General features: G+C 45.9%; 1 protein-coding gene across 2 annotated transcripts; it reads left to right on the forward strand.

The window, feature by feature from the left end:
* Positions 1 to 563: 563 nt before the first annotated feature.
* On the forward strand, positions 564 to 8,642 carry TXN (thioredoxin). 2 transcript variants are annotated; one of them, XM_040963104.1, is made up of 5 exons: positions 564 to 699; positions 4,147 to 4,251; positions 4,662 to 4,721; positions 7,932 to 7,997; positions 8,430 to 8,642. In XM_040963104.1, exons 1-5 carry the CDS (start codon positions 676 to 678, stop codon positions 8,490 to 8,492), a joined length of 318 nt encoding a protein of 105 aa, XP_040819038.1. In that variant the 5' UTR covers positions 564 to 675; the 3' UTR covers positions 8,493 to 8,642. The 2 variants fall into 2 exon arrangements, with proteins under 2 accessions (XP_040819038.1, XP_040819040.1); XM_040963106.1 differs by lacking the exon at positions 4,662 to 4,721 and having other exon boundaries at positions 579 to 699.
* Positions 8,643 to 26,162: the final 17,520 nt, after the last annotated feature.

The raw sequence follows: 26,162 nt of genomic DNA on the forward strand, positions 1-26,162 counted from the left end.
TCAGAAAACTCAGTTTCAGGGCTCAATTTAGCCTCCCCTACAATGGCGCACACGGCCGGCCGTCTACTGGTCAAAGGCACAGCTGCACCAAACCCGCTGTGTCACCACGACGCAGCCGGGCCGTCGGTGAAAGCGAAATATGAGGAAGGAGGGAAAAAGTAGAAAACCCTCGCCGAGTACTCTGGAAAGGAGGCGAGGCCGCTCAAGACGACTTCCTAGTCATCGTTACTCAGCACTTTGCGCCGCCCAAGGTGCTGGGGTTCCGGGTATGGCGGGTCTTCTGAGAAATCCCAGCCCCGCCTTCTGTCCTCACGACGAGCCAGGGCGTGTTCTACGGGGGCCGGGCTGACACCTTCCCGGCTTCCCTGACCGGGGAACGCCCTGTGCCTACGCGGGTGGACTCCTCCGAGGCGCCTGACCTCGCAGTCCCGGAGCTAGGCCAGCAGCTAGGGCCCCCCTCCATCTCCCTCTCCCTGTTCTCCTCGGGCGCCGGCCGGGCCGGGCACGCACGACTCCGCCCCACGCACGCCGCGCGCCACGCACGCCCCGCCCCCGGCCCTGATGCTAATAAATAGGGGAGGCGGGCTGCGCGGCCAACGCGGTTGCAATCGGCGCCTTGCATCTTTTTCCATCTGTTCCAACGCTCCTTAGGCACCCCCCACCCCAACAGCCAAAATGGTGAAGCAGATCGAGAGCAAGGTACGGAGTCTCTGGGAAGGCCCGGGTGTGGTGCGCGGCCTCCGTGGCCGTGAGAGGTGGGGAGGCCGCCTGCCTCTGCATCCCAGGAAAATGGGGACGCGGTGGCTCGGCCTGGGACCCACAGAAGCCGCGGCCTGCGCGCCAGGGAGCCACCGAGCATGCCCTGGGGAAGGGAAGAGGGCAGCGAGGGGCCCCTGGAGGGCGGGCGGCGAGCCCCGAGCGTCTGAATATGCTCATGCGCGCGGCCGGGGGAACAACTGGGGGTTCCCATACTGCACCTCCCACCCAGGCAATCCCCGATTGGGAAGAGAGGAGGGCGCGAGGAAGGTCCGCCTCTGGCTCGCCTGACTATCGGAAATCAGACCCTTGTGAAACATCGGGGTCGCCGGCCGCCCCTCCCTCTCCCGCAAGGTGGGGAGAGGCCCCCTTGGGTGCGGGTCTGGACCAGAGACCCTCCGCCTTGCTGCGCTCGGAGCCGCTCGGCCTCAGTCGTTGACGCGCTCCGGTGTTTGCGCTCAGCCGGCGGGCGAACGGGGCTGCAGACCTCTGGACGCGTGTCCCAGGTGGCCTAGGCTGTGCAGTCCAGGCCGAGCCCTCGGGACTCCGCCTCCTGCGGCGCTGGGCGTTTCCTGCAGCGCAGGCTTTAGAGTGACTCATTCCAGGAGGCCGGCCCCAGGGGCCTCCGTGTCCCTACCCTTCTGCGGATTCACTCGCAGTTGGTGGGAGCCAGGGTCTGTCTGCCACCCACCCTCCAACTGGGAGCTGGCGATTCGGCCCGTGTGCCTGTATCCTGGTCGTGTCGAGGCGAAAAGTGTTCCAGGATCCCAGAGTTGCCAGAGTGGGAAGCCCGGACGTGACAGCGTCTGGTATCCTAGGACCGCCCGAGCGTGGGAGTCAGAAGGGGGGTGCTCGCCTCCCACTGTGCCTTGACCTGCGTGCACCTGTTTCTCTGGTGGTCACCAGTCAGTTCGTGTATGCTGTGACTCTTGGTTGTTTTGCCTGCATATGTTGTCATTTGTAGCCTGTCTCCTCTGGTCCCTAACACTGGGATTCTTTTTTGGTGTGTGAGCTTTTATATTAAATATAGCAACCTTGGCATTTACTGAAAGGAGATCCTGAATAGTGGGTATTATTTCACAAGGTTTTTTTTTTCTTTCCCCAACACTTACAACGTGGCAGATGATCTATCTAGGGTAGGATCCGCTCCCCAAGTCTGGTGTGAATGTGAGAAAGTCAAGGTTGTGGGTGGTCTGTATGCATTGTCTCCTGTCCCTTCTGTGTTAGTGGTCGTGGGGCACCCTCCTCCCTCTCCAGTGAGGAGGCTGAGTAGAAAATGCTGCAGGACGAGAAGCCTGGACCCCAGAGGCAGTGATCTTATAGACGCTGTTGGTTCTTTGGGCCCACTGCGGTCCAGCAGTACAGTCATGGTCTGAGAAGAAATTAACACAGAATTAGCCCTGGGGCAGGTACATTCAGGAAGAGAGATGGAGACCGTCTCCTCGCTTACACCAGGTGTCTCGCTTTGTTTCCGGATTATCTGTGCCTGTGTCTGTTACATTTCTGTTTGCTAGTCTGGAGCTAGAAATGGTAATTTGCTTCTTAGTTGTCTCGAATAATTTTCAAGCTGACACCTGTATTCGGCAAACCTAAGTATTAGGAGAATTGCTAGGTGAAGTCTGCACGGATCCTCGTTCCCTTAAACCACTAGCTGTTGTTGCATGCTCCTTTGCAGAACTTCAGGGCGTTTTCTTTGAATTTGATTCAGAGCCATTTGGGGGAAGCTTTGCGTGAAATACAGTATATGCCGTCCTGAAAATAACATCTTCCAAGCTTTTGTTTTTAAAGGTTTATTTCCATTTGAGAGGTAAAGTGACACGGAGAGGGAAATGGAAAGAAAAAGCTCTTGTGTCGGTTAGGTCACTCCCCATATGGTGGCAGTGGCCAGGGCTGAGCCAGGTGGAAGCCAGGAGCCTGAACCTCCACTCGGGTCTCCTTCATGGGTGCAGGCGCCGAGTACCCCGCAGGGAGCAGCAGGGCCTCAGAACAGCACTGGGAGATTGAAATGCTGCATGTGGCGGCCACAGTGCCACCCTTTCTCATCAAGTGTTTAACAAAGTCCGCTATGTTCCAAAACGGAGTAGGTCCATCCTACCGGACATTGCCACTCCTGGTGCCTTATTTCCTATCTTACCTGGATCTTGTGGGGACTGGTTGGTTTGATCTGAAAAAAGCACAGTGGATTTTGAATAGTTGGAGCAGCAGAATTTCTGTGCCCCCAGGTTGCCTGCTCCCTCCCCTGGCGTCGCACACCTAAGGGTGGGCTTGGCAGAAATGACATACTGTCTGGTCTGTTCCATTCTCAGGAGCACCTTTTGTGAATTGTCCCGCACCCATGAGGGAGAATTCCAGAGAAATAACTACTCCAAGTTACCGTTTGTTTTAAGTTTGTTGGTTTAGTGACTTGCTGTCCTTCGTGGGACCTGATTCTTCACTTACAGAGGAATGAGTGGTCTGTTTTTGTTGAAGCCAATTTAGCAAGCATTTTTCCCTGGCCAAGAGGGAGGAGGTGTAGATTTCAGATAGGGAATGATTCTGTTTTGATTTCTCCTCATTGCCCCACTTCTGGTTTGGGTGAGCACTGACTAATGGCGGTCGCAGTGGAGTCTCTTTCAACTAGAATGTTAGTTTCCCAGGGTTACAGTATCTGTCTAGGCTGTTGGTAAATAATGCAGAGAGCTTTGTGGTACGGGATTTCCTGGTGACCATTTCTGGAGCTTTTATGTAACATGTTTTCCTTATACAGAGTGATGCCTCTGGAAGGTCCCCTCCCTTCATTTAATAACTAAAGAACATAGATTTGAGACACAGAGCAAAAATTAAAGGCCGATCAACTGTGTGATCCTAACTCTGGAAACCTCATTTAAAAAGAATAGAAGCCAATATGCTTATGTCGTTAGTAACTAGTTTGAATGGCTGGTTTAAGGGAGCTTTGTTTCCTTGACTTTTTTAGTTTTATTTTTAGCTTTCTGCATGTTCTACCGTAAATGAATTACATAATCAAAAGTGTCAGTATTTTTTAAGTGATTTGTGATATTTTCATTGCAAAATCTTGCACTTTGTGACTTCTTCAAATAGAAGTTAACTCCTTTTATCAAGCTGTGAGCATTTAGTCAGTGTCTTTCATCTAACCTAGGTTTGATGTGCAAACATTTTTTATCTAAATCCTTATTTTTTTTTCCCTCTCCTCTGCATCGCCAGTTCACCATATTTAATGTACTACTGATGAAGGCCTGAATCCCAATAAATAATTTCTACACTTTAGGTCCTGGTTCAACTAATTATATCCTAATACCCTGTGTCTAGGATACCTTCAAACCTAGTTTTATTTGGCCTTTTGTTCCCCAATGCAACTGTTATTGTTGACTAAGGTTTTCTTTTGCTCTGTAGTCTGCTTTTCAGGAAGTGTTGGACTCTGCAGGAGATAAGCTGGTCGTGGTTGACTTCTCAGCCACGTGGTGCGGACCCTGCAAGATGATCAAGCCCTTCTTTCATGTGAGTATTAGACATGGGCGGGTCCCGGTTGGGTGGCCACACAGCTACAAGAGGACTTCCCATATGGTGGCAGTGGCCAGGGCTGAGCCACCCAGAGGCTCTGGGTGTTTTTTAAAATAGTAGCACAACCAGTGATAACTGAGTGTGTGAGTTCACGTGCCCGTTGGAGACTCTGAGAAGTTCATTTGTCCTAGTGGTTTTGTCATTTCCCACTGAAACTTGGGCCCTTTTTGAAATTCCACCCTCAAACTTGCTGGGCCAAGTTATTATACCGGGAAGAATGTGACGGGAAGAAACTCAATGTTCTTTATGCATGCCTGATCCAAATTTTGAGAAACCTGTGTGTGTTGACTGTAATTATTCAGGTCTAAATCTTTTCTGATTTTTTTTTTAATTTAAAATTTTTCTAGTCCCTCTCTGAAAAATATTCCAACGTGCTGTTTATTGAAGTAGACGTGGATGACTGCCAGGTATGTAGCTGGGCATTTTGAAATGCTACTGAGCTTGGCAAACTGGCCTTTTCCTTTGAATTACAGTGTTCCTTGCTTGTCATAAATGTGTCAAACTGTGTTAGGTCCATCACCCTGTGTAGAAAGTTCTGCTTTAGCAGAGCAAGTGCTCATGCCAAGTGTGGGCTCGAGGCTACGCATCAGGAGCTGCGTGCATCACCTCCTCAAATTAACATGAGAAGAGCTGGTTGAGGTTTCTGTGTCTTCCCACTGGTCCACCTTCCTAAAACCATGTGTTCTACCTTTTGCTCTTGAACTGTCCAATAAAAACAAGTTGGGTTTGACCATGATTGAATCCATAAACCTCATCAACTATGTGTCAGTCCCACCCCCTGAAAAGTGACATCCCTGGGTAGCTCTGAGATTCCCGTAAGGGAACACCTAGGTAGAGCTCTGCCAGCCTGGGCTACTGCTGGGCAGATGGAGCGTCCTCCAGTCTGAATGCCAGAGCATTTGGATTTTGCTGTCACAGTACTCAAAAATGTTAAACCAGGTGGATACAGGGGCATAACACATGAAGTCCTTACCTGAAACATCTGTATCCCATGATATGGGAGTGCCTGATTCGAGTCCTAGGTACTCTGCTTTCCTTTGAAGTTGCATATTTTAGAGTATCTCAGTTTCATATTTTCAGATTAGGAATACTTAGTACATAAAGTCTATGCAAATATTTGAAACCCTTCTAGCCCCAAGTATTTTGGACAAAGGATGCTCAGCATGTAGTGCCCTCTAGGTAAAATCGGCTTTTCTGTTAGTCTGCTCTTGGGGTTGGAGCCCCAACTCACCTTTGTCTCCTCCTCACCTGGCAGACTTGCCTGGCATGTGGTGGTTACAGAATGGGTGAATATAAAGTGACTGTTTTGGGTATGTTCCAGATGTTTTTGTTTTAACTGAGCCCACAAGTCTAATTGTACTTGAAGGAATGCAGGGAAACTATTGTCTGATTCCTTATTCTAACAAATCCGCAGCAGTTCTTTTCTATCTGGTCACTTGAGCTAGGACAAAATTGCCTTTAGCCTAGATAACCTGCCACTGGCCCTCGGATCATTTTTATTTGAAAATGGTAAAAAGTGTGAGATCTACACACGTGGTATCGTGGAATCCTCACAGTGACCACGAGTGGGGGTAGTTTTTGCTGGTACCCCACTGGATGGGTGCAGGGACTGTAGCACACGGGGGTGGCAGCAGTGCAGTACACTGCCCTGAACCCAGGGCAGGTGCTGTGCCACCTCACTCAGAGCCCTCTGGGAACTGCAAGTGCAGAGCAGTTGAACACCTGACACAGCTCTTCCTTCGTGTCTGTAGACACCTTGAAGTGACCTTCTGGTAAAGTGGAGAACTTTTAACTTTGTCTTCATGCACTAAAGCTTGAATCACAGAGGGGGTTTCAATAGAATGATCCCCTAAACACTTGAACAAGAAGTAGCTTCCTTGTGAGAGCCATTGGTTCAGCAGGGTGTGGCTTCCAAGCTAAGCTTTACTGCCATAGAAAAGGGTGAATCCTAGCCCATTTGAAAATGATAGGCCAATCTTATTTGGACAGTCAGTAGGGTGTGTAATGTGTACATTTTGCAAGTTATAACAAAAACATGACTGTCTTTGTTGCCTCTTAAAATGCTACATGTTTCCATTTTGATGACAACAGACAGGAGTGAGTTCCTAACAGAAGTGACAAAAGGAGCCTCAAAGTTCTCTTGGCTCTGTACAGTGGAGTTAACACCTAATGAGCTTAAGTATAGTCCTCCTGTGTTCAGTGACAGAAGTCTGAGACTGGACAAAGTGATTGGTGATCACCAATGGTTGCGATCCAGAGATAGCTTGCAGAGAGGCTGTCTCTAGAGGGAATTTTGGGGGTTCAGTTCTGTGCCCTGATTGTGGGGATGATGACACAACTATGTGCTTAGCAGAAACCTCACTGAACCTGTGTACACGCTCCCCAAAGTCAATTTTTTTTACATGCAGATTTTTTTTTTTTTAATTTTAGGTTGTTTATTTTTTAAAACAGCAAGTGAGAAGTGTTACTGGGAGTAGACTAGCTGCTTAAATGAAGGGCGACGAATGTTGTTAAAACTACAAAGGTGTAACTAACCAATTGAGATGTTTTGCATAGTATACATTCCATACAGGGTTAGGCAGATGGCTCCAGACAACAAAAAGTAGAAAGCTAAAACAGTTGTAATAGATGAGAATATTGTGTTCGTGGGTATGGATTCAGAGTTACTGAAGTGTCAGTATTCCATATCTAACTGTAGTCTAGTCGGCGTGACAGTTGAGCTGACTGTGATATTCTGAAACAATACATGTAAGAAAATCCGAAAGAGAAGCAGGGAACTAGGGGAGGTGTGCTCGCGATCAGCTGCAGTTCCAGGACCAGAAAAAGTTAATCCACGGAATAGAATAGACAGTCCAAAGTAATAGAGCCAAGTCTTTTCAGCCATGTATTAATGATTAACCATTTGGGTTGAGATGTTGCATTTTGCCTCATTCTTTATTTCCATGTAAAAATCTAGGGGAAAAAATTACCATAAAAATCCTAGGAAATGCTACATGTGCAGAAATGACAGTTACCGAGTCAGGTGTATTAAACACCATTTCATGTCATCTTAAATACCTAGGCTAGATTTTCTGTCTTGTGCCCTTGAGGAGATGGACCTAGAAGAGCATGGTCACAGAACTGGAATCTGATGTGAAGTTAACAGAGCTTGTGCTTGTAGTTGATAGGGTGAGGCTTAGGAATTGGATTTTATACAACTCAAACTGCGTGGGCAACGTCAGGATAAGTACTGGTAATTTGATACAGGTTTCTTGGAAGGTAGTTAAATTATGTGTCCGGAGACTTTACGTGAACATGTTGTCAGCAGTCCTGTATCTAGGGTTGTAGGTCAGAGGGTTTGAATCTGCTGGCTGAGATACATACATATGAAGATTTAAAGCAGACGTGTGAAGTGACTGTGCATGGGTATATTCACATAATGCATATGATACCTATTGTGTGGGTCTTTCAAAGAACAGTGTGTAGTAGCTGATGATAGTGGGCAGCGTTCTACAATGTCCCAGTGCTGTGATGTGAAGTGTGTCACCAGCAGAGGCACCTGATTTGGGGTGAGAAATATCAAAGCTGAATTTTCACGGTCTTATTTTTTTTTTTCCTCTCCTTCCCTGCCCCACCAGGATATCGCTGCAGACTGTGAAGTCAAGTGCATGCCAACCTTCCAGTTTTATAAGAAGGGCCAGAAGGTATGTATTTGTGAGCACTTAAAAAGCTAACTGGGCAAAAGGAAGGTGCTGCAACTGAAGACACAACCACGTGGCCATTTTCTGTATTGAGGAATGTGCAGGACTTGTCATTCCTCGGGAACGATCTAGGTGACGGCTGATGTGGAACTGAACTTTACACTGACTAGTCACTAAATCCCCGTGGTCAGCGCTGCTTGTGTAGGCTCGGGCAGCTCGTTGATCATTGACGCAAGTTTTCGTATGAAGAGAAAGTGCACTCGAGCCTGTTGACTTTTCTTGAATTGTTTGTTTTTTAAAGGAACTACGAGCTGTTCTGGGGAGCTTATTTTTAATGTGTTCCTCTTGTTTCTGCCCTCACTCTGTGTTCCTGTCTTATATACCCAGCAGTGGTACTACACTTGGTCTAATGTCGGTTCAATGTTCTCTTAACAGGTGGGTGAATTTTCTGGAGCAAATAAGGACAAACTTGAAGCCACCATTAATGAACTACTCTAATACTGTTTTCTGAAAACATGACCAGTCTTCAGCTGCTGAAGACCTGTAATTTTTTTTATTATTTACAAAAAAGTAGGAGATAGGAAACTATATACACAACTCCCATTTCATTATAAAGAACAATAAAATCAATTCCACACTTTTTAAAAACTGTGATGTCTGAATAGCTTTCAGAATAAAGGAAGACACGGTCATTTAATATGCTAATTATTTTCATACATTTTTCAGTTGCATTTTAGCAATATTGTAAGCCTCTAATTAAGATCTTAAAAATGATTACTGCTATAATATGTTTCTAGGAAAATTATTTTGAATAAGAATGCAGACAGGAAAGTGGTATATAGAGTTGCTTGGGCGTTTCAGGGAAAATGGTATGCTTCATTCCTGCAGGTTCCTTTGGCATGCTATCTGAAGAATTAGTATGACCAAAGTTGATGTCCAACCCTGAACAAGGTGTTTATGCTGTAAAATTATGCCAAAGGTCATAGTAAACTTCTAATCTTGCTAATTCAGGGTAACAGAGTCCTTTAAAATCGATCCAAAATTCAAAGTCAACTCATAAGGGAGTTTGCCAGATGTTACCACTGGCACTGTGATTTCCTCCGAGTAGCTGAGAAGCTCTGGTGTCACAGACCAGAAAGAAGTTTTACTGTATCTAGTTCATTAAAAGAGACAGAAATAGAAAATTGCTAGCTAATTTATTCAGCAAACATCATTTCTTACAGCAAGGAGTACTTGAATAAATGGAGTTTTTGAATCTCTGTAATAATGGAAACCATAGGCCCAGTCAATGGCAAACCTCATCCTTCATGTGACTAATCTTGGAGCAGCCCTGTTAGTATAGATTTTGTAAGCCCTGCTTCCCAATGACGAAACGGGTAAAGAACTTGGGTCATTTCCCTCTTACCACAACTAGTCAGTGCAAAAGCTAGAATTTGATGTGACATATGGTACCTATGGTGAACTCAGACCCTGCCCACAGGGAAAAGTCACAGGATGTGTTGTCCAACCTTGGAGTGAATGTAGCAGGACTAGCCTCATTTGCCGATGGCTGTGCAGTGGACAACATGCCCAGATGCACACAGAGGGTAAGATGACCAGCTCATCTAGGCCAGCAGAGCATGTGGAATGCCTCATCAGAGGCGGGAAAACAGAACAGGGCGGACCAATCTGGCCAAGCTTTGCAGCGTGTTCCTGGGTCTGCAGATGCACTAGGGTGGACTTTGTCAACCAATAAACTTTGGAGCTGGAGCAGTGAAACCAACAACTTCTCAGAACTATCACAAATTTTTCATAAAGAAGTGTGATACCTGAATATACACTCTAAATCATAAACTGTCTCAATGTATCTTGAGCATTAAAATGATGGGCCCTTATCTAGAGTTTTCATCTGAAGTTAGGATGCTGGGGAAGTTTTACCTTCTATAGGGGGAGACAAACTAAGAACTTGCTATACCATGACATATGCTGAAGCAAGAAGAACCAAAAAGCCTGGCACAGTATTTGAGAATGATGGGAGAGCTGACTCAGATTGGGGGTAGAGTGGGGTTCTGTGAGGTGAGTGTAAGCTGAGATCCAGCACATGAAAGGGACTGGGGTGACCTGCTAAGCCAGGAAACCAGCTTTTTCCAGCAAAGACAGAATACACAAGGCCCCCAGTTAAGAGAAGTTGGTTACATTACTGGCTAGGCAGAGAATATAGCAGGACCCCATCAATCAAGGCCTGACCCGTGATGGGATGTTCTCTGGGTTAAGTTGGACCATCACAAGCTCCAATGCCACAAGTTAACAGCAGAATCAAAAGTGGAGAGGGTTATTAGTGGGACAGATACAGTCTTGGCTTCCTGAGGGAAAGGTAGGAATGATGGGACAGAGAATCCCAGGAGTTATGGGAATAGGATCCAAGGGAAATCCCAGACTTTGGAGTTAAACACCTAAAAGGCCAGGAGTGTCACACAGTGAGATGTCAGGACTGTAGCAGAGGGGCAGTGCTGATCCTGGATGACTTCTCTGCACAGCTGAAGGTGAATCCTGCTGAGGCAGGTGTGGCGCACAGGTTAATAGTGATGGGGAGTCCCACATCACATATGGGGGTTCCTGTGCCATCTCTGCTCCCAATTCCAACTTCTAGTGTGCATCATGGGAGGCAGCAGTTGGTGGCTCAAGAGTTCAGATCCTTTCACCTACCTGGTAGACCTGGATCTAGCTCCTCTGGGCTCCTGATTTCACCCTGAGCCAACACCTGCTGTTGTGGATATTTGGGGAGTGAGCAGAAGGTCTCTCCTCTTTTTGGTGATGTGTGTTGTGCAGCCTGATGGGTACTTATTCCAGGGGAGATGTCTACATGACTCGTGTGAATGGCAGATGCAGATGAAAGCACCAAAACTGGAAAGGCTCAACAAGCATCATTGTGAAATGGAAAATTGCAGAACAAGATTAATGTAGTAGAGTATGAAATGCTGCTTGCATGAACTATGAAATACAGATAAACATACCTGTGAATTAGCTGGAAAGTATTTCCAAGGCAGCCTTTCCTAACAATCTCAGCAGTGACTTACAGAAAAGAGGGTAGGTTGAGACTGATGGCTTTTAGTTTTATCTGTGTTTTGATGTTTGTTAACAGTATGTCCATGCACTACTTAACACTATGTCCATGCATTACTTAAAGCGTTTTATAAAATTAAAATGTTATATATTGCTTACTGCTTTCCCCATGTGTATACACAGAGAGAGAGAGGATGCATTAACAACAAGCTGGATTGGAAGCAAGGTAGGCAGGACTAGAACCCAGCAGTTGCTGTTGGGATGTGGGTGTTTAAGCAGCAGCTTAACATGCTGCACTATGACACCCACCCCAATGTTGATGTAAATGTTTGTTGGCCAACAAAGGAAGTTAACAAACTATTAAGCATAACCTATGTGAAATTCAGAAATGGAACAAAGGTTGAAACCTTGACAGAGGTTGAATTACTAATGAACAAGATAATAATTCTTACCAAATCTACCACTTGAATTTCAAGTCAGATGAAATCCTTAAAAGTTCATGTGATTTCTAAATGGACCTTTAGCTGGAAATTAAAGCATCCAGAAAAAAAAAGAGAATTACTCAGATCAAACACATAATTCAGAAGGCATAAGTTATCTCTGGACTGAATCTTACAAAATAAAGAAAATTACAACTGTGAAATCAGTGAGTTGGTTAAAAAGTCAAAGCCTCTTGCTTGTGACTATGCTAGTTTAGAGGTGACATTGAAAATGACCTATTGACAGCACAAAGTTGTTTATTCCCAGCCACAATGTGTCTCAAACTGAGGGAAATAATTTCCCACTGGATAAGTATTAGAGAAAGCATACTATTTCATTTCTTTTTTTAAAAATATTTGTTTGCAAGGCAGAGTTACACAGAGAGAAATCTTTAATTTGCTGATTAGCTCCACAAATCGCCACAACAACCAGGGCTGGGTCAGAACAAACTGGAGCCAAGAGTTTTATCAGGGTCTCCCATTTTGGGGGCAGGAGCCCAAGCACTTGGGCATTCATTCCCTGCTGCTTTCCCAAGAGCATTAGGAGGAAGCTGGATCAGAAGTGGAGCAGCCAGGCCCAGCATGATGGCTCAGTGACTAAATCCTCACCCAGCAAGTGCCAGGATCCCATATAGGCACCGATTCATGCCCCAACTGTTCCACTTCCCTTCCACTTCCCTGCTTGTGGCCTGGGAAAGCAGCAAAGGATGGCCCAAAGCCTTGGGATCCTGCATCCACATGGGAGACCTGGAATAAACTCCTGGCTCCTGGATTCGGCTTAGCTCAGCTGTGGCCATTGTAGCCACTTGAGGAGTTAACCGTTGGATAGAAGATCTTTCTGTCCTCTCCATGAATCTGATCTGTGTTTCCAATAAAAATAAACAACAAAAAAAATTTTTTTAAGTAGCAACCAAGAACAACCAGCACCCAAATGGGATGACAGTACCACAGGCAGCAACTGAACACACACCACAGCACTGGCCGTGACGTCAGTTATTTCTAAGAACTGTGTTGAGCATACTGACTGCTGTTTGGACCTCCTAGCCTTGCTGACCCCTGGGACTGCTGCTCCCAGGGGCAGCCAGTTCCTAACAAGAGGCCTTGAGCATGACAGCCCCACTCCTACATGTGGCTGCTGTACTGGGCCACTGCCATCTGGCTAAGTCACCCCAGAGCTAGGTCCTAAGCAGCCAGGAATGACTGCAGTACCCCCAGAGTTTGCCGAAACTGCTATACCATCCAATAATTAACCGGCTTAGCCTGCCTTGCCTGCTGTACCTGCAGAAACCACAGGAAAAGCTGCATGAAGCCTGCGTTTTTCACTCACTCCCTGTGACCTGTAATGGACTGGGATGCTTGCCCAAATGGCATGACCTCTTCACTGGGGATCTGTGCCCAACATACTGCCTTTTCAACTGCAGTTATCTGATTGGCTGGCCCCACCAGGCCTCAATAATAAAACCTGCATTTTATGACTCAGAAAAGGAAGCTGGATTCTACATGCATAGGTCAGTCATCAGGACCAAGCAAAAAGTTAATATAGTTTCTGGGAAACTACCATAAGATAAAAGAAAATGTGAGTATTTCACTCATATCATTTGTAAGAACTGCTGGGGCCAGTGCTGTGGCATAGCACACTAAGCCCTCACCTGCAGCCCCAGCGTCCCATACCAGCCCTGGTTTGAGTCCCGAGTGCTTCACATCTGCTCCAGCTCGCTGCTGATGTGCCTGGGAAAGCAGCAGAGGATGACTCAAGTGCTTTGCACCCCTGTACCCACATGGCAGACCTGAAAGAAGCTCCTGGACCCTAACTCAGGATGGGTCTAAGTTTTGCTTTAAATAAACAGGAAAAAATATATATATATGTATTTATTTAATTTTGTGTGAAAGGTCTTTATATTTTCTAGGTATTAACCTACTGACTGATATTTTGATATCCCTCTGGACCTTACATTTTTAGTCTTAACTGAATCTTTCATAAGAAAGGAAGAGTTTCTTAATTTCATTGTAGTCAATTGTTATTAAACCAATTATTTATCATAATTGGCATTTCTGTCCCAGTTAAGCAATCTTTGCTTCCAGTAAGTGAAAAAAAAAAAATCCTTTCTACGGCTTCTCCTGGAAGATGGGCTGTGACTTTACACACAGGCTACCATTCGTGTTTCGTGTAAGACTCACTGTCAGTTGAAAAAAAAAATCAACTTCCCCTTAACCACTGTTCTGTAATGCAGTATTTTCTTTGTCACCAATATCAAGTTACTGCTCTATTTAAGGGTATTTTCTAAGTTTGCATGTGGCTTGATTTTGACTCCACTTGCACGTAGCTCCACCCCCTCTATGGGCCACGGCGGTATGCTGCTAGGAGAAGGTCCAGGGAGAACAGCTAATGCTCTTCCAAAGGAAAAGCAGCTTCCATTATCTGGCTGGAGCAAGGCTTCCCTCACGCCCCCTTGCTTGTGTGGCAGGTGGACTAGAAAAAATCAGGCTTGTAGAACACTTTCCCATCTGCCCTTCATGTCCACAAGCTCCCAAAGGCCCAGATTGGTTGGTTTTTAATCATCATTTCACTGCTACTATCTTTCTCCTTTGGTTGCTCAAAAGAAAAAAAAAATCAGCTCTCTCAGTTGGGGTGGGTTATATCCAGGGACACAGCAGTATTCTTTCATGACCCCCTAGTGAAGGTTTGGGGAGGCCACCCAGGCCTGTTTCACCCCAGAATTTCTGGGGCATACCACACACAGTTGAGAACAAGTGTAATGAACTCGCAGGAGATTGAAAGTCCAGCAGACATTGAACTTGTCTCCAGGTCTTTGCTCCCAGCTTACCACATGCTCAAACCTATCAGAAGACACCCAGAGACAGGTGTTTGGCGCAGCGGTTCCAACAACTGCATCCCACATTCCTGATTCTGCTTGCAGTTCCAGCTTCCTGCTAATTTACACCCTGGGATGCTCAATTTCTCAGATCTCTGCCATCTATGTGGAAGACTAGGATGGAGTTCCTGGCTCCTGGCTTCTACTTAGTTCCACCCGGGCTATTGTGGGCATATGGAGAGTGAACCAGTGAACTCTCTCTCCCTTTCAAACAAAACAAAATAGCTTGATGGAATATTTGAAAGCACCAAATTAAATGTCACAGCTCCAGAGAGAAATTAATGCCAAACTGAGCAACTCTTACCTGGCAAGGTCACGTTGGGGAATTTCTGGCAATCCAGGAGTCATTAGCAAAACCTCCTGGGATTCAAAAGACAAAGATGCAGCTGAAATTTTTGCCTGAAAGCAAAACAAAACAAAATGCAGAAACCAAAAGACTTCCATAAGTTCCCTCCTGGATTCTAGTACGCATGTGTGAATCCATGAAAATTAGCACGTAGATCTGGGTGCTGCTGCTATGGGCGAGGTACAAAGGCCCGCAGCTTGGATAACATGCTTGGCGTGAACTCCCTGCTTGGGTCACAATGTAGGGCCAAACCTTCACGTCATAGCTGTGGCAAGTCCAGGCTGGATGCTATGGAACTAGATTTGCTCCCAGTATCTGTGTGGCAGAGTACAGAGAACAGCAGAGCCTGTGAAAGCCAGGCCTGTGTTGTTACAGAGCAGAGGACCCAGCACAGGGCACTGAGGCAGGTGCACACAGGAAGTGGGTCCCGTCCCTCCCTCCTCCACCCCCATCCACAAGCTCTGCAAACACTATAGCCAGGAATGTGAGCAGAAAAAGCTCTGTTTCCGGAGCAGGAAGCTGGGCCAGCAACCAGGCAGATGATTCAGTGGCTCTTGGTTTTGATTGCATATGAGAGAGTTTTTAAAGAACTGATGCCTGGACCTCCTCTGATGGAGATTCCACAGATGTGGAAGGAAAGTAGAATAAGACATTCCCTGCCAGCACCCTCCCCCTCAAAAGCCAGTTTTCTTTAAGAACTGCTGATTTTCACAGACCGGAAATGCAAAATTAAAGTAGAACTTGGCCCCAGTGAGGAGTTTGGGTCCTGCTTCACATGATTGCTCTGCATAGCTGGATGGAACAGCACAAGAAAGAAATTTTCCCAAGTCCATCATGCTGCCACTGGAGTGTCTTCCAACCATGTAGGAGACTGTCATTTTGTTGTGAGTTCATTCTTGTATCCTAGGGCCCAAATGAAGGTACAGTGAGGACTAGATTTTTGTTACTTATGGGCAGTACCAATAACAGTGATAAAAGGGACATTGACCATCTTGGGTAATTATAAACAATCAGTCTCTTATGAATGGCTGATTAATGAATTACATCACAAGAGCTTATTACAAAAGGCACAGGTAAGTATGAAGTGACATAAGGTAAGATTCACATGTAATAGCCCTAGATTTGACATCATATTATATTAAAGCAAACATGATATCTTACCTTTTGGGATTGGCTCATTTCCCTTAGCATAATGGTCTCTAGCTTGGCCCATTTGGCCACAAAGTATTATATTTCATTTTTTTTTTAAATAACCAAATAGTATTCCGTAGTGTAGATGGACCACAGTTTATCCAGCCCTCTGTTAATAGGCACTTAGGTTATTTCCATGTTCATGCGATTGTTGATTGTGCTGTAATGAGACAGTTGGCTTCTTCATAGTCACAGGGACCATGTTTCCAAGTGAAGAAGGAACACACCTGCTAGCGTGAATGTCTATTCCCACAACCAACATTCTTCATAAGTCAAAGTGGAATTGACATTTTCAGAAGCGGGCACTGCGATATAGCACATAAAGCCACTGCCTGCAGCACCAGCATTCCATCTGAACACTCATTGAGTCCCGGCTGCTCCAGTTCCCATTTTCCAATCCGGCTGTCTGCTAATGGCTTGGGAAAGCAGTCTGTTATGACCTAATTGCTTAGACCTGTGCACCAATGTAGGCGACCCAGATCACACTCTTGGCTTCATCCAGGCCATTTGAAGGAAATGAACCAAAGGAAGAAAGAAATCTCTCTTTCTTTCCCTCTTTCCCTTTCTATCCTTCTCCACCCCTGACTCTGCCTTTCAAATAAATAAATAATTTTTAAAGACATCTTCAGAGACTTAAACACTAGAAGTCAATCAGCAACAGACGAGCTGGAAAGACTGTTCTAGAGTGATTCCTCAACTGCCCCACCCCGCCCTGATCGGTGGTCCACGTGAGCATGCATTCTTCTCAACTATATAAACATCATCAAAAATAAAATAAATTTCTTTAGAAAAAAAGAATACTCTGGAGTGTTCTTCAGACAGAGAAAAACAGGACTGTGGGAGTCTCGAGGAAGAATCAAGAGCAACAGAAAGGCCTGGCTGAGGCAACAAAGGAGTCGATAATGGAACATCCTGCGTGTTTTCAGGTAAGAAAGTTCTCCAAGACTGGTGACAGCAGGTAAAAGTATATAAACTGCTGGTTTGGAAAAGAAATCACTTGCCATACTTCTGACAACTTGAGCTTTAAAAACAGTATCAATGAGAGCAGCATGGTGGCCTTTCAAATTAATCTTCCCCACCCAACAGTTCATGTTCCAGCTGCTCCACTTCTGATCCAGTTTCCTACTGATGCCCTGGGAAAGCAGCAGAGGATGACCCAAGTCTCTGGGCTCCTGCACCCACGTGGGGTACCCAGAAAAAGCCTCCTAGCTCCTGGCTTCTGATTGGCTTAGCTCTGGCTGATGTGGCCACTTGGAGAGTGACCCTTAGCTCTGGCTCCTGAGTCTACCTTTCTGCGAAAGCGGCCTTGGGAAGCAGCACTAATGGCTCCACTCGTTGGGTTTTTCCCACCTGTGTGGGAGATCTGGCTTGAGTCACTGGCTCCTGGCTTCAATCTATGCCTTCTCATCCACTGCAGTCTGTGTGTGTGTGTGTGTGTGTGTGTGTGTGTGTGTGTGTGTAAAAGTGAAAGCCCCTTCTGGGTTTGTCTCTGCCTCTCAAACACATAAGATGTTTAAGTAAAATAAGAAGTGGGCATCTGATGCAGCAGTTGGGTGCTGTTTGGGACAAACACACCCATATCCCAGTGTCTAGGTTTAAGGACAGGCATTAGGGCATGTTAAGCTGTTGCTTAGAATGCCGGCCCACATCCCCTATCAGAGTGCCTGGATCAAGACTCAGCAACACTTCCTGCTAATTAACATCTGGTTCCAGTACTTGCATCCTGGCCACACAATGTAGGTAAGCCCTGATGAAGTTACAGACTCCTGGCTTCATCAAACAAGATGGAATGTTCCTTCTCCCTAACCTAGTCTCTCTTTCACTCTACCTTGCAAATAAATATAACTAAGTCGACGTTTTTAAAAGAAAAAAAAAAGATTACACAGCACAGGATCATGCGGCTCCCAAGTGTCAATGTGCATTTAAAGCATCAGCTAAAAACTATAGTCATTTAACATGTCAATTTTTAAAGATTTATTGTAGTTGGAAAGTCAGATTTACAGAAAGATCTTCAATCTGCTGGTTCACTTCCCAAGTGGTCACAACAGCTGAAGCAGAACCAATCTGAAGTCTAGATCCAGGAGCTTCTGGGTCTCCCATGTGAGTGCAGGGTCCCAAGGTTTCAGGCTGTCCTCTACTGCTTTCCCAGACCACAGGAGGAGCAGAGAGCTGGAAGGGAATCAGGGAGCTGGAAGGGAAATGGAGCAGCTGGGAAATGAACCAGTGCCCGTATGGGATCCTGGTGCATGCAAGGGAAGGACTTTAGCCACTAGGCTATCATGCCGGGTCCAACAGCAATTTTTTAAAGCACATATTGCTACAATACAAGAGAGCATCTGATCTCCTAACTCCTGTAAAGCCATTTTCTATACCACACGGTGTGGGGTAGTGGACAGAAGGAAGTGGGCATGCTTCCTGCACCGCCAGGGGTTGGCAGCAGGACCCCAGCTGGGTCAAACAATCTGAGGACTGAGCGCCTCACCTGCAGGACAGGGATGATATCCCAAGTGTTGGACAGGGGTGGCGGATTTAAAGAACCTTGGCAGTCAGAACGACCTGGGATCATTTGGAGTGGTGGGGAAGATGTTCAGGGCAGCAGTTCCAGCCCCACTTGGACTTCCCAAGGCTACTGCAGTATCTTGGGGAGTGAGAGACAGCCCTGGCATCAGGCATTTTACCAGCATGATGTCCACACACTCACCATGCTTTTTTTTTTTTTTTTTGACTGTTAATCAAGTGGCTCTTTCTTGCTCCATTTTTCAAGTCTGCACAGCTGGGTCTGGCACCCTCTACCCTGGTCCGATGTTGATGGCTGCCCAAGAGGAGTGGGGGAGCAGCTGACAGAGCCCTGAGCACGCACAGGGAAGACCTCAGAGATTCCCTGGCAGGGACCGTAAGCAAGCACACATCTAGCAAGGCCTGTCCAGTGCTGTGCTGGGCCACAATCCCTGGCAGAATCTCAGTGAAGCAGGTGAAACGCAAGAACTAGATCTTTCCATGCCCCTTGTGTGGCTCTGACCCTTGCAAGTGCCCACCAGAGGGCAGCAAACCGAAACTTAAGGGTATTTTGTTTTGTTTTGTTTTGTTTTGAAGATATTTACATGATTGACTGAATTGGGAAGGATTGAAGGTTAGGGAAAAGTGGGTGAAGTCATTGTTTTCCAATTTTTGTATTTCTTCTTGTCTCTGGAATGGGGGAGAGATACAGGGGGAAACCACTTCCAGCTTCTCAAATGTCCCAGTACCCAGGGATGGGGAACTGCCACCGGGTATCAACCAGGGTCCCGCTGTAGTGCATGCTGGATAGTTCTGAAACGCTGTTGGTTTCACCAATCCAAGGGTGAGGCAGTCCTCCCAGTGCCCGCTGGCTGCCATGGTCGACCTCAGGTCTCCATTCACCCAGATTTTTGCAGTCATTGTTTGCTGGGGTAGTTGTCCAATTTCCCATGTTCTCCTTCCTCTGCTATGGTACTAAGTGGGCTGCCATAGTCTCCGTGTGCGTCAGGGTCTGCGTCCCCTGCCCCACCATTTTCACTCGCAGGCAGGTTGAAGGGCCAGGGCCAGGCGACCCACACCCCGCCAGATTTCCCACTCCCGGGGCTCACGAACCTGGCACCCACCGCTCAGGCTGGTCATGAGACCAGGGCCAGGCAACCTGAACCCCACCGGATTCTCCACCCCCCGGGCTCAGAACCTGGCACCCATCTCACAGGGTCACCTGTCCCCGGTCCTGGGACCTGCCTGCTCAGTGGAAACCAGTGTCAAGAGCCACGGAGATGGAGGATCCAGAGGACCTCGGTTTGCCTGGCCCAGGTCTTATGGTGCTTTTTAATAGAATAAATTAGATAGGTAATAACTTTTTGAATAATAGTAACGGGTTGCCCTTATTGCATTTTTAAAGACAAGGCACTTCCCTAATCATTTCTCATCTGTTATATATCTCGTCAGTTAGTTCTTATGACCAACTGCGGGTTTTTTTGTTTGTTTGTTTGTTTGTTGTTTTGTTTTCATTTTTTCCCCTGTATCTGGGGTCAGGGGAGAAACAGAGGGAGAAGCCCCACCCAACCTCCCACCCATCCCAAGTCCCCAATGTGAGGCGCGCTCCGAGGGTCCTGCTCAAGCAGTGTTGATAGTTCAACAGTTCTGAATTGCTGCCAATCTCACCGTACCAAGCACGATGAAATCTATTCAGAATCCACTGGCTGATAGTCTCTTCATGGTTGGGGTTCTGAGATCAGCAGTTCAGATCAAGGGATCTCCAAAGAAACATTGTCTGAGGTGATCCCAGACCTGATTCTTGTGTGTACTTGCCAGTATGGGGTCCGGCACAGTCCATCACTCCAATCAGCTTATGCACATGCTGGTTTTATGACCAATTGTAACTCTACAGTTTTCAGTTAACTCCAGGTTGCAAGCTCAGAAGCGTGGTCTTTGTCTCAGCCACTGTTCTATCCTCAGTTGTGACTGGAACATTATTATATCTGAATACCTTTTGATGTATGAGAGAATCTTGACTTCAAACCCAAGAGGGGGTAGCTGTTATTACAGTATGTTGCTGTTGATAAAATTGTTTTCAAATTTTGAATGTTCTCTTTTTAAGTATTTGAGATCAATAACTAGATATGACTGTGTCACAGATTTCCCTCAATACCTTTTTTTTTTTAAAGTTTTATTTATTTTCATTGCAAAGTCAGATATACAGAGAGGAAGATCTTCCATCCGATGATTCACTCCCCAAGTGAGCGCAAAGGCCGGTGCTGTGCTGATCCAAAACCAGGAACCAGGAACCTCTTCCAGGTCTCCCACGCGGGTGCAGGGTCCCAAAGCTTTGGGTCATCCTCAACTGCTTTCCCAGGCCACAGGCAGGGAGTTGGATGGGAAGTGGAGCTGCCAGGACTAGAACCAGCGCCCATATGGGATCCCAAGATGTTCAAGGTGAGGACTTTAGCCACTAGGCCATGCTGCCAGGCCCAGCGATTATCATCTTGGGTTTGTTATTATATTCTTCAGAATGCATTTGTGAATGCCTGTTCAGCAAATATGGATTTTATGCCATATGTTCTAAGGACTTTGCAACCTTACAAAGATACTCTTATTAGTCCTATTTTACAGATGAGGAAACTGGGTCACAGGGAAAGTAAGTAGCCTGCCCAAGATTATTGTAAATAGTAAGTAGAATAGCCAGAATTCCAGCCCAGCTGCTCTGGCTGCCAACTTGAGATCCATGATCACTGTAAGGCCCCTAAAGGTTACTTACTGGTTTTTATATGCAATTACCACACGGAATAATAGTTGCACAAGTAAGGAGTCTGATAGGACACAGGAAAACACATTAGATAGTGATTTTTGCATTGTTTACAATCAGCTTGAAAGCGTAGGGCAAAAAGTGAAAGTCCAAAGTTGTCAGTTGCTCTCAAAATCTAATTTGTAACCAGGGATTACTTTGTCATCGTAGGGTGAAAAAGTATAACCTCCCTCTCTAAACCAAACGCCAACTAGCACACAGAAGCTGGCCTGCTGCAGAGCAGTCAGCTGAGAGCCAATGCTACAAGGCCAGCATCTCTTTGAAAAAAGAGTCTTTTGGTGTTTTTTGTTTGTTTGTTTTTCAGCTTGCAAAACAGAATTACAGAGAGAGAAGAGACACAGCTGGCTCACTCCCCAAAAGTCTGCAGTGGCCAGACCTGAGCTAGTCCCAAACCAGAATCCTGGAATTTCTTCTGGGTCTCCCACACGGATGCAGGACCCCAAGGACTTGGAGCATTTCCCACTGCCTTTCCAAAGACGTTATCAGAGAGAGAAGTGTCAGATGGGCCGTGGAGCAGCTGAGACTTCAACCAGTGCCCACATAGGATGCTAGCACTGTAGGCTGAGGTTTAATCTACTATCCTATGGTTGCTTGCCCCTGCAATAATGTCATCGAATGCAAAATGTTTCAGCCAAGGAAATTTTGCAAAGAAAATTAATGCAACAATCATATGACCCAGCTATTCCACTCATTGGAATGCAAACCAAAGAATTGGAAACAGGTATTCAAGTAAAAATCTAAAAATAATATATTATAGTAAGCACTGGTCATTATAGTGAACAGTATTCATAACAGCCAAAAGGTGGAAACAAACCAAAACATCCATCAGAGAATGAGTGTATAAACAAAAGGAGAGCTAGCCGCACAATGGAGTATTGTTCCTCTGTAAAAAGAACAGTACAGCAGGTGAACCTTGATTGCATTATGCTATGTAAAGGAAGACTGGTATCAAAGGTCGCACACCATGTGGTTGCACTGAAGGCTGTTATTCAGAGTCGTTAATAACGGAAAAAGATCAATGATGCCAGGGCCTGGGAACAGAGGAATGAGGAAAGAGTGTCTTCACGGATACAAGCTTTCTGGTTGGGGTGGTGACAAGTTTCAGACCTAAAAGTGGCTACTCGATTGTTTATTTAAATGGTGCATCTTAGGTAAATTTCACCTCAAAAGCAAACCTGTAACACAGTGAATCTAGGAAAATAAGTCTTGCCCATATTCTAACACTGTCAACTATTCGCTTTTTATGTACAATGAGTCCAACCTATGAAGACATCTGCATTCTTTCGGTTGAAATGTAACCAATCACCCAAGTGTTATCATTTGTTTAAATTGCTCTGTGTGGTTGCTAAAGATAGTAAAGATCAAAGAACTCTCGGAAGAGATCGGTGCTCAACAGAACATTAAAGTAATTGAGTGTGATGAACTGTGCCCGACAGATGTAACCAGTCACGAATACAGTGCTCTGCTGAAGTCCGAAGTGTGCAGGATACTTTTTCCGACATTTTCCATATTTTCTTGTGTCCAGATTGTTTGGTCTTTAGGAATTAGAATGGGTGGCTGTGGAATGCTTTATTCACATCTGTGTCAATCTACTTTCATCTTACAAACTTGCAAGCTTTTTCAAAGCTGCATTTCCCAGACTTCCTTGCAGCTGGGATCCTATCCAGGATCTGGGCTGACTCATCACGTACATTTTCCTGAGCTTCGGGAGCCTAAGAGACAGGATGCAGGCTTTCCCTACTTTAACAGGTGTTTTCCCTGTCCATTGGTTTCAGCAACAGCAGTGGGACATTCATAGTCAAGAATGTTCGAGTTGACTATTGCTGTGAATCCCCAAAACAAGTGGCTTAAAACAACTATCTATTACTGGTTTTTTCAATGATTTGTGTATTGACTGGGCTTAAGCAGTTCTGCTTTTGGGGAGGACAGATATCTGTCAAGAAGTTACCTTCAGACGCTAGCTGGGCTGTAGTCATGTGACAGCTGGACTGGCTTGGGTGTTGCTGCAGTTGCTGCTGGCTATTGGCTGGATGGTCTCCCAAGGTTGTTGACTGAAGCAAATCCTTATAGCCATTCTATGCTGCCCCCGCTGTTCACAGCATGCTATCCAGGCTCAGAGAAGCCACCTGCTGAGAGCAGACCTTCCCAGGAACTAGGGAAGCCCCAGCCAATGATTATACTAGAAATGGGCACAGTGTCATTTCTACCTTGCTCTTTTGGTCAAGTGATGCCACCCAAGTAACCCTGGTTCAAGTTCCTCTTGACTAGGGAGTCACAAGCTCAGTTGCAAAAGACTGCATGGAATGGAAGATCGTCACCATGCCATGCAAGGGAAGAGGCAGAGTGATCTGGAAAGCCAATGTATTTTCTGCTTTCCTAACAATTTTATCAACACTCAATTCTCCATAGGAAGCATCTATCAGCCATGGCTGGATCCTGATCCATGCTCAAGGCCAGGACATCACTGTTTTCAGGCAAATGGGTTTCTAAGACATTACTTTGCAATGTGACTGCTAGACAGCATTGAAGCTTTTGAAGGTCTTGGTTTTGGCTAAGCCAATTTTCCTTTTTCAATTTTAAGTTCCCCATCTGGAAAGCAGCAGTGATAACTATAATAACATGAGATTGGGTGGGACAACACCTGGGTACTATTGCCTCAACGCATGAGCAGTATTGTGGCACCTGAAAGGCAGTGCTCAACAAAGTATGTTTTGCTGCTTTGCTCAATCCATCCTGCTTCTCTCTCTTTGGCAATTTCTCTGCAGACATGGTGGAATAAGTGGCCCAAAGGCACACTGCTGAGAGTTAGAAAAGTGAAAACAAAGCCACATGGTTTGTACATGTGATTTTTAATTTTACATTAAATGCATCTTTCCGTTGAGAACTCAGGGTGATCTAAGTTCCCTAGGACAGGTATGAGTGTTACAGAATGGCAAGACAATGGAGGGTTGGAGGTGAGAGTAGATAAAGGAGTGTTCTGGAAGATGGATCAAGCACATCTCCAAATCACGAACAGGAAATGTTGGATGCATTCCACACAATGAGAGAAGGCTACACTAATAAGAGAACTTCCTCACCTTGTTCACATCAAGGCAAACTAGGCAATGACACTGTTTCTGTGGACCACTGCAGTAAATACAGAGACTGCCTGCGGCTTGAGGCACCTAGTGCAGGATCTATAACCCTAGGCCTGTCTGAAGCCTATCTGCAAAAAATCCTGTCTAGAACGTAGAAGTACAGGGAAGGAATACCCAGACACTGGAGAGGTATTACGGGTATCTGGTGGAGTATCATTCTGCTTTAAATATGTGATGTTCTGATATGTGATACAACATAGAGAGGTCTGGAAAACATCATGCTAAATTAAAAAAGGTTAGACCCCAAAGACAAATAATTGTATGATTCCCCTGATCTGAATTTCCCAAAACAGTCAAGATCATAGAGGTTTATAAGAATGTGATGGAGGAATGGGCATAGGATTTCCCCTTGAAATGATGAAAGTGTTCTGGAACTGGATAACAGCGATGGTTGTACAGCATGTCAATGGACTGAATGCCACTGAATGGTACACTTAAAAATGGCCAAGATGGCAAAATTTATGTCATATGTATTTCAACACACCACTGACATTTAATTTTGTGTATAAACTGTGCAATGGTTTAAATGTGATTTGGCTTCCAGATTCCCATGAGAGTTTAAATCCTAGAGTTGTAGCAATTAGATGAAACATACAGTAGAGCAGGGTGAGAGTGGAAGGCTGGGGCACTGAAGGTATGCTGCCAAAAGACAGCTCTCCCCAGAGGACTGGTACATGAACCTGTGCTTGGGCTGATAGTTTCCTGTCTCCCTCCTGGTTTGCAACAGGATGCTTCCTTGCACACACTCTGCCAGGGCTGTCGGCCAACTTCGCTAAGTGGCCAAATCTATACTACCCAGTCTTGGAATTGAACTTGCAGAACTGTGAGATAAATGAAAGATTCCTCTTTTAAAAATTAACTTTCCTACTTATCATGTCATAGTGTCGAAAATCTGATGAACACAGATCAATTAGCACAGCCCTGCCTCATTATAGTCTGGGCTCTGGGAATGGACCCAGTGTTTTCATGGCTCTGAGTGACCTTCTCTTGTTTCCATAGAGGAAATATCCTCATTGTGCACAGCTGAGAGCTTGGAATCCCTGGGTGTGTTGCCCTGGAGCACCTCTTGACACCCGGAGTCCTTCCCCAGCATACCTGGCTCTCTGTGGATGCTGCTTATTCCCCAAAGCCAGAGTCCACTCCACAGAAGGAAGCACCTTCCTAACAAGAGCCAGAAGATGGCAGGAGGAGGCTTCCCTCACCTTGTCAGCATGCTTTCTGGGTCTCCCTATGGCCACTTCAATAGGCTGTAGGTGTGGGAATGAGTAAAATTACTATAGAGAAGAGGAAAAGCTGAAGAGTAACTAAGTGTTCCTGGAGTCCCTGGTGGAGAGACCCTCAAACCAAAGTCTCCCCCAAGGACAGGAGCCACTCTTACTCTTTGCCTGATGTCTTGGTTCTTAAAGGGGCGCATCTTGGGGTGCCCTTCTTTGAGGCTCCCAGGCTCCACCCAACAATGGCTGGCCCTCCCACCACAGTGCCTACAATCTGAGCCATTGCCTGGAATAGTTCCCCAGAAATGAGTGACAGCTGTCGCCATTCAACTCTCCCCATGGACTGGTTCTCTGCACAAAGTGGCCCTCGGTTCTTACTGTATGCTCCAGGAAGAGCTGTAGTGATGTGACTCCTTTAGTGACAGGCTTCTGTCTCGACAACAGATATTACATCTCAGGTTCAATGCAGTTTCCACTGTATAGAAAAAGGAAAGACCTCTTCAAATAGGTCAACTCATCTTCACTCTGAAGTCTTGAATCCTGAGGAACTTTGGAGCTTATTTCTTGCTCTACCTGGCTAA

This window comes from Ochotona curzoniae, unplaced genomic scaffold (assembly GCF_017591425.1).
Source record: "Ochotona curzoniae isolate NIBS_2020 unplaced genomic scaffold, NIBS_Ocur_1.0 scaffold_3208, whole genome shotgun sequence".
Classification (NCBI taxonomy): Eukaryota; Metazoa; Chordata; class Mammalia; order Lagomorpha; family Ochotonidae; genus Ochotona; species Ochotona curzoniae.

Bases quoted from the DNA above. Each gene is read 5' to 3' on its own strand.
- TXN (XM_040963104.1), top strand. From the start codon at position 676: ATGGTGAAGCAGATCGAGAGCAAG. The intron at 700-4,146 runs GTACGGAGTCTC...TTTGCTCTGTAG, and splicing joins TGAAGCAGATCGAGAGCAAG to TCTGCTTTTCAGGAAGTGTT. The intron at 4,252-4,661 runs GTGAGTATTAGA...AAATTTTTCTAG, and splicing joins TGATCAAGCCCTTCTTTCAT to TCCCTCTCTGAAAAATATTC.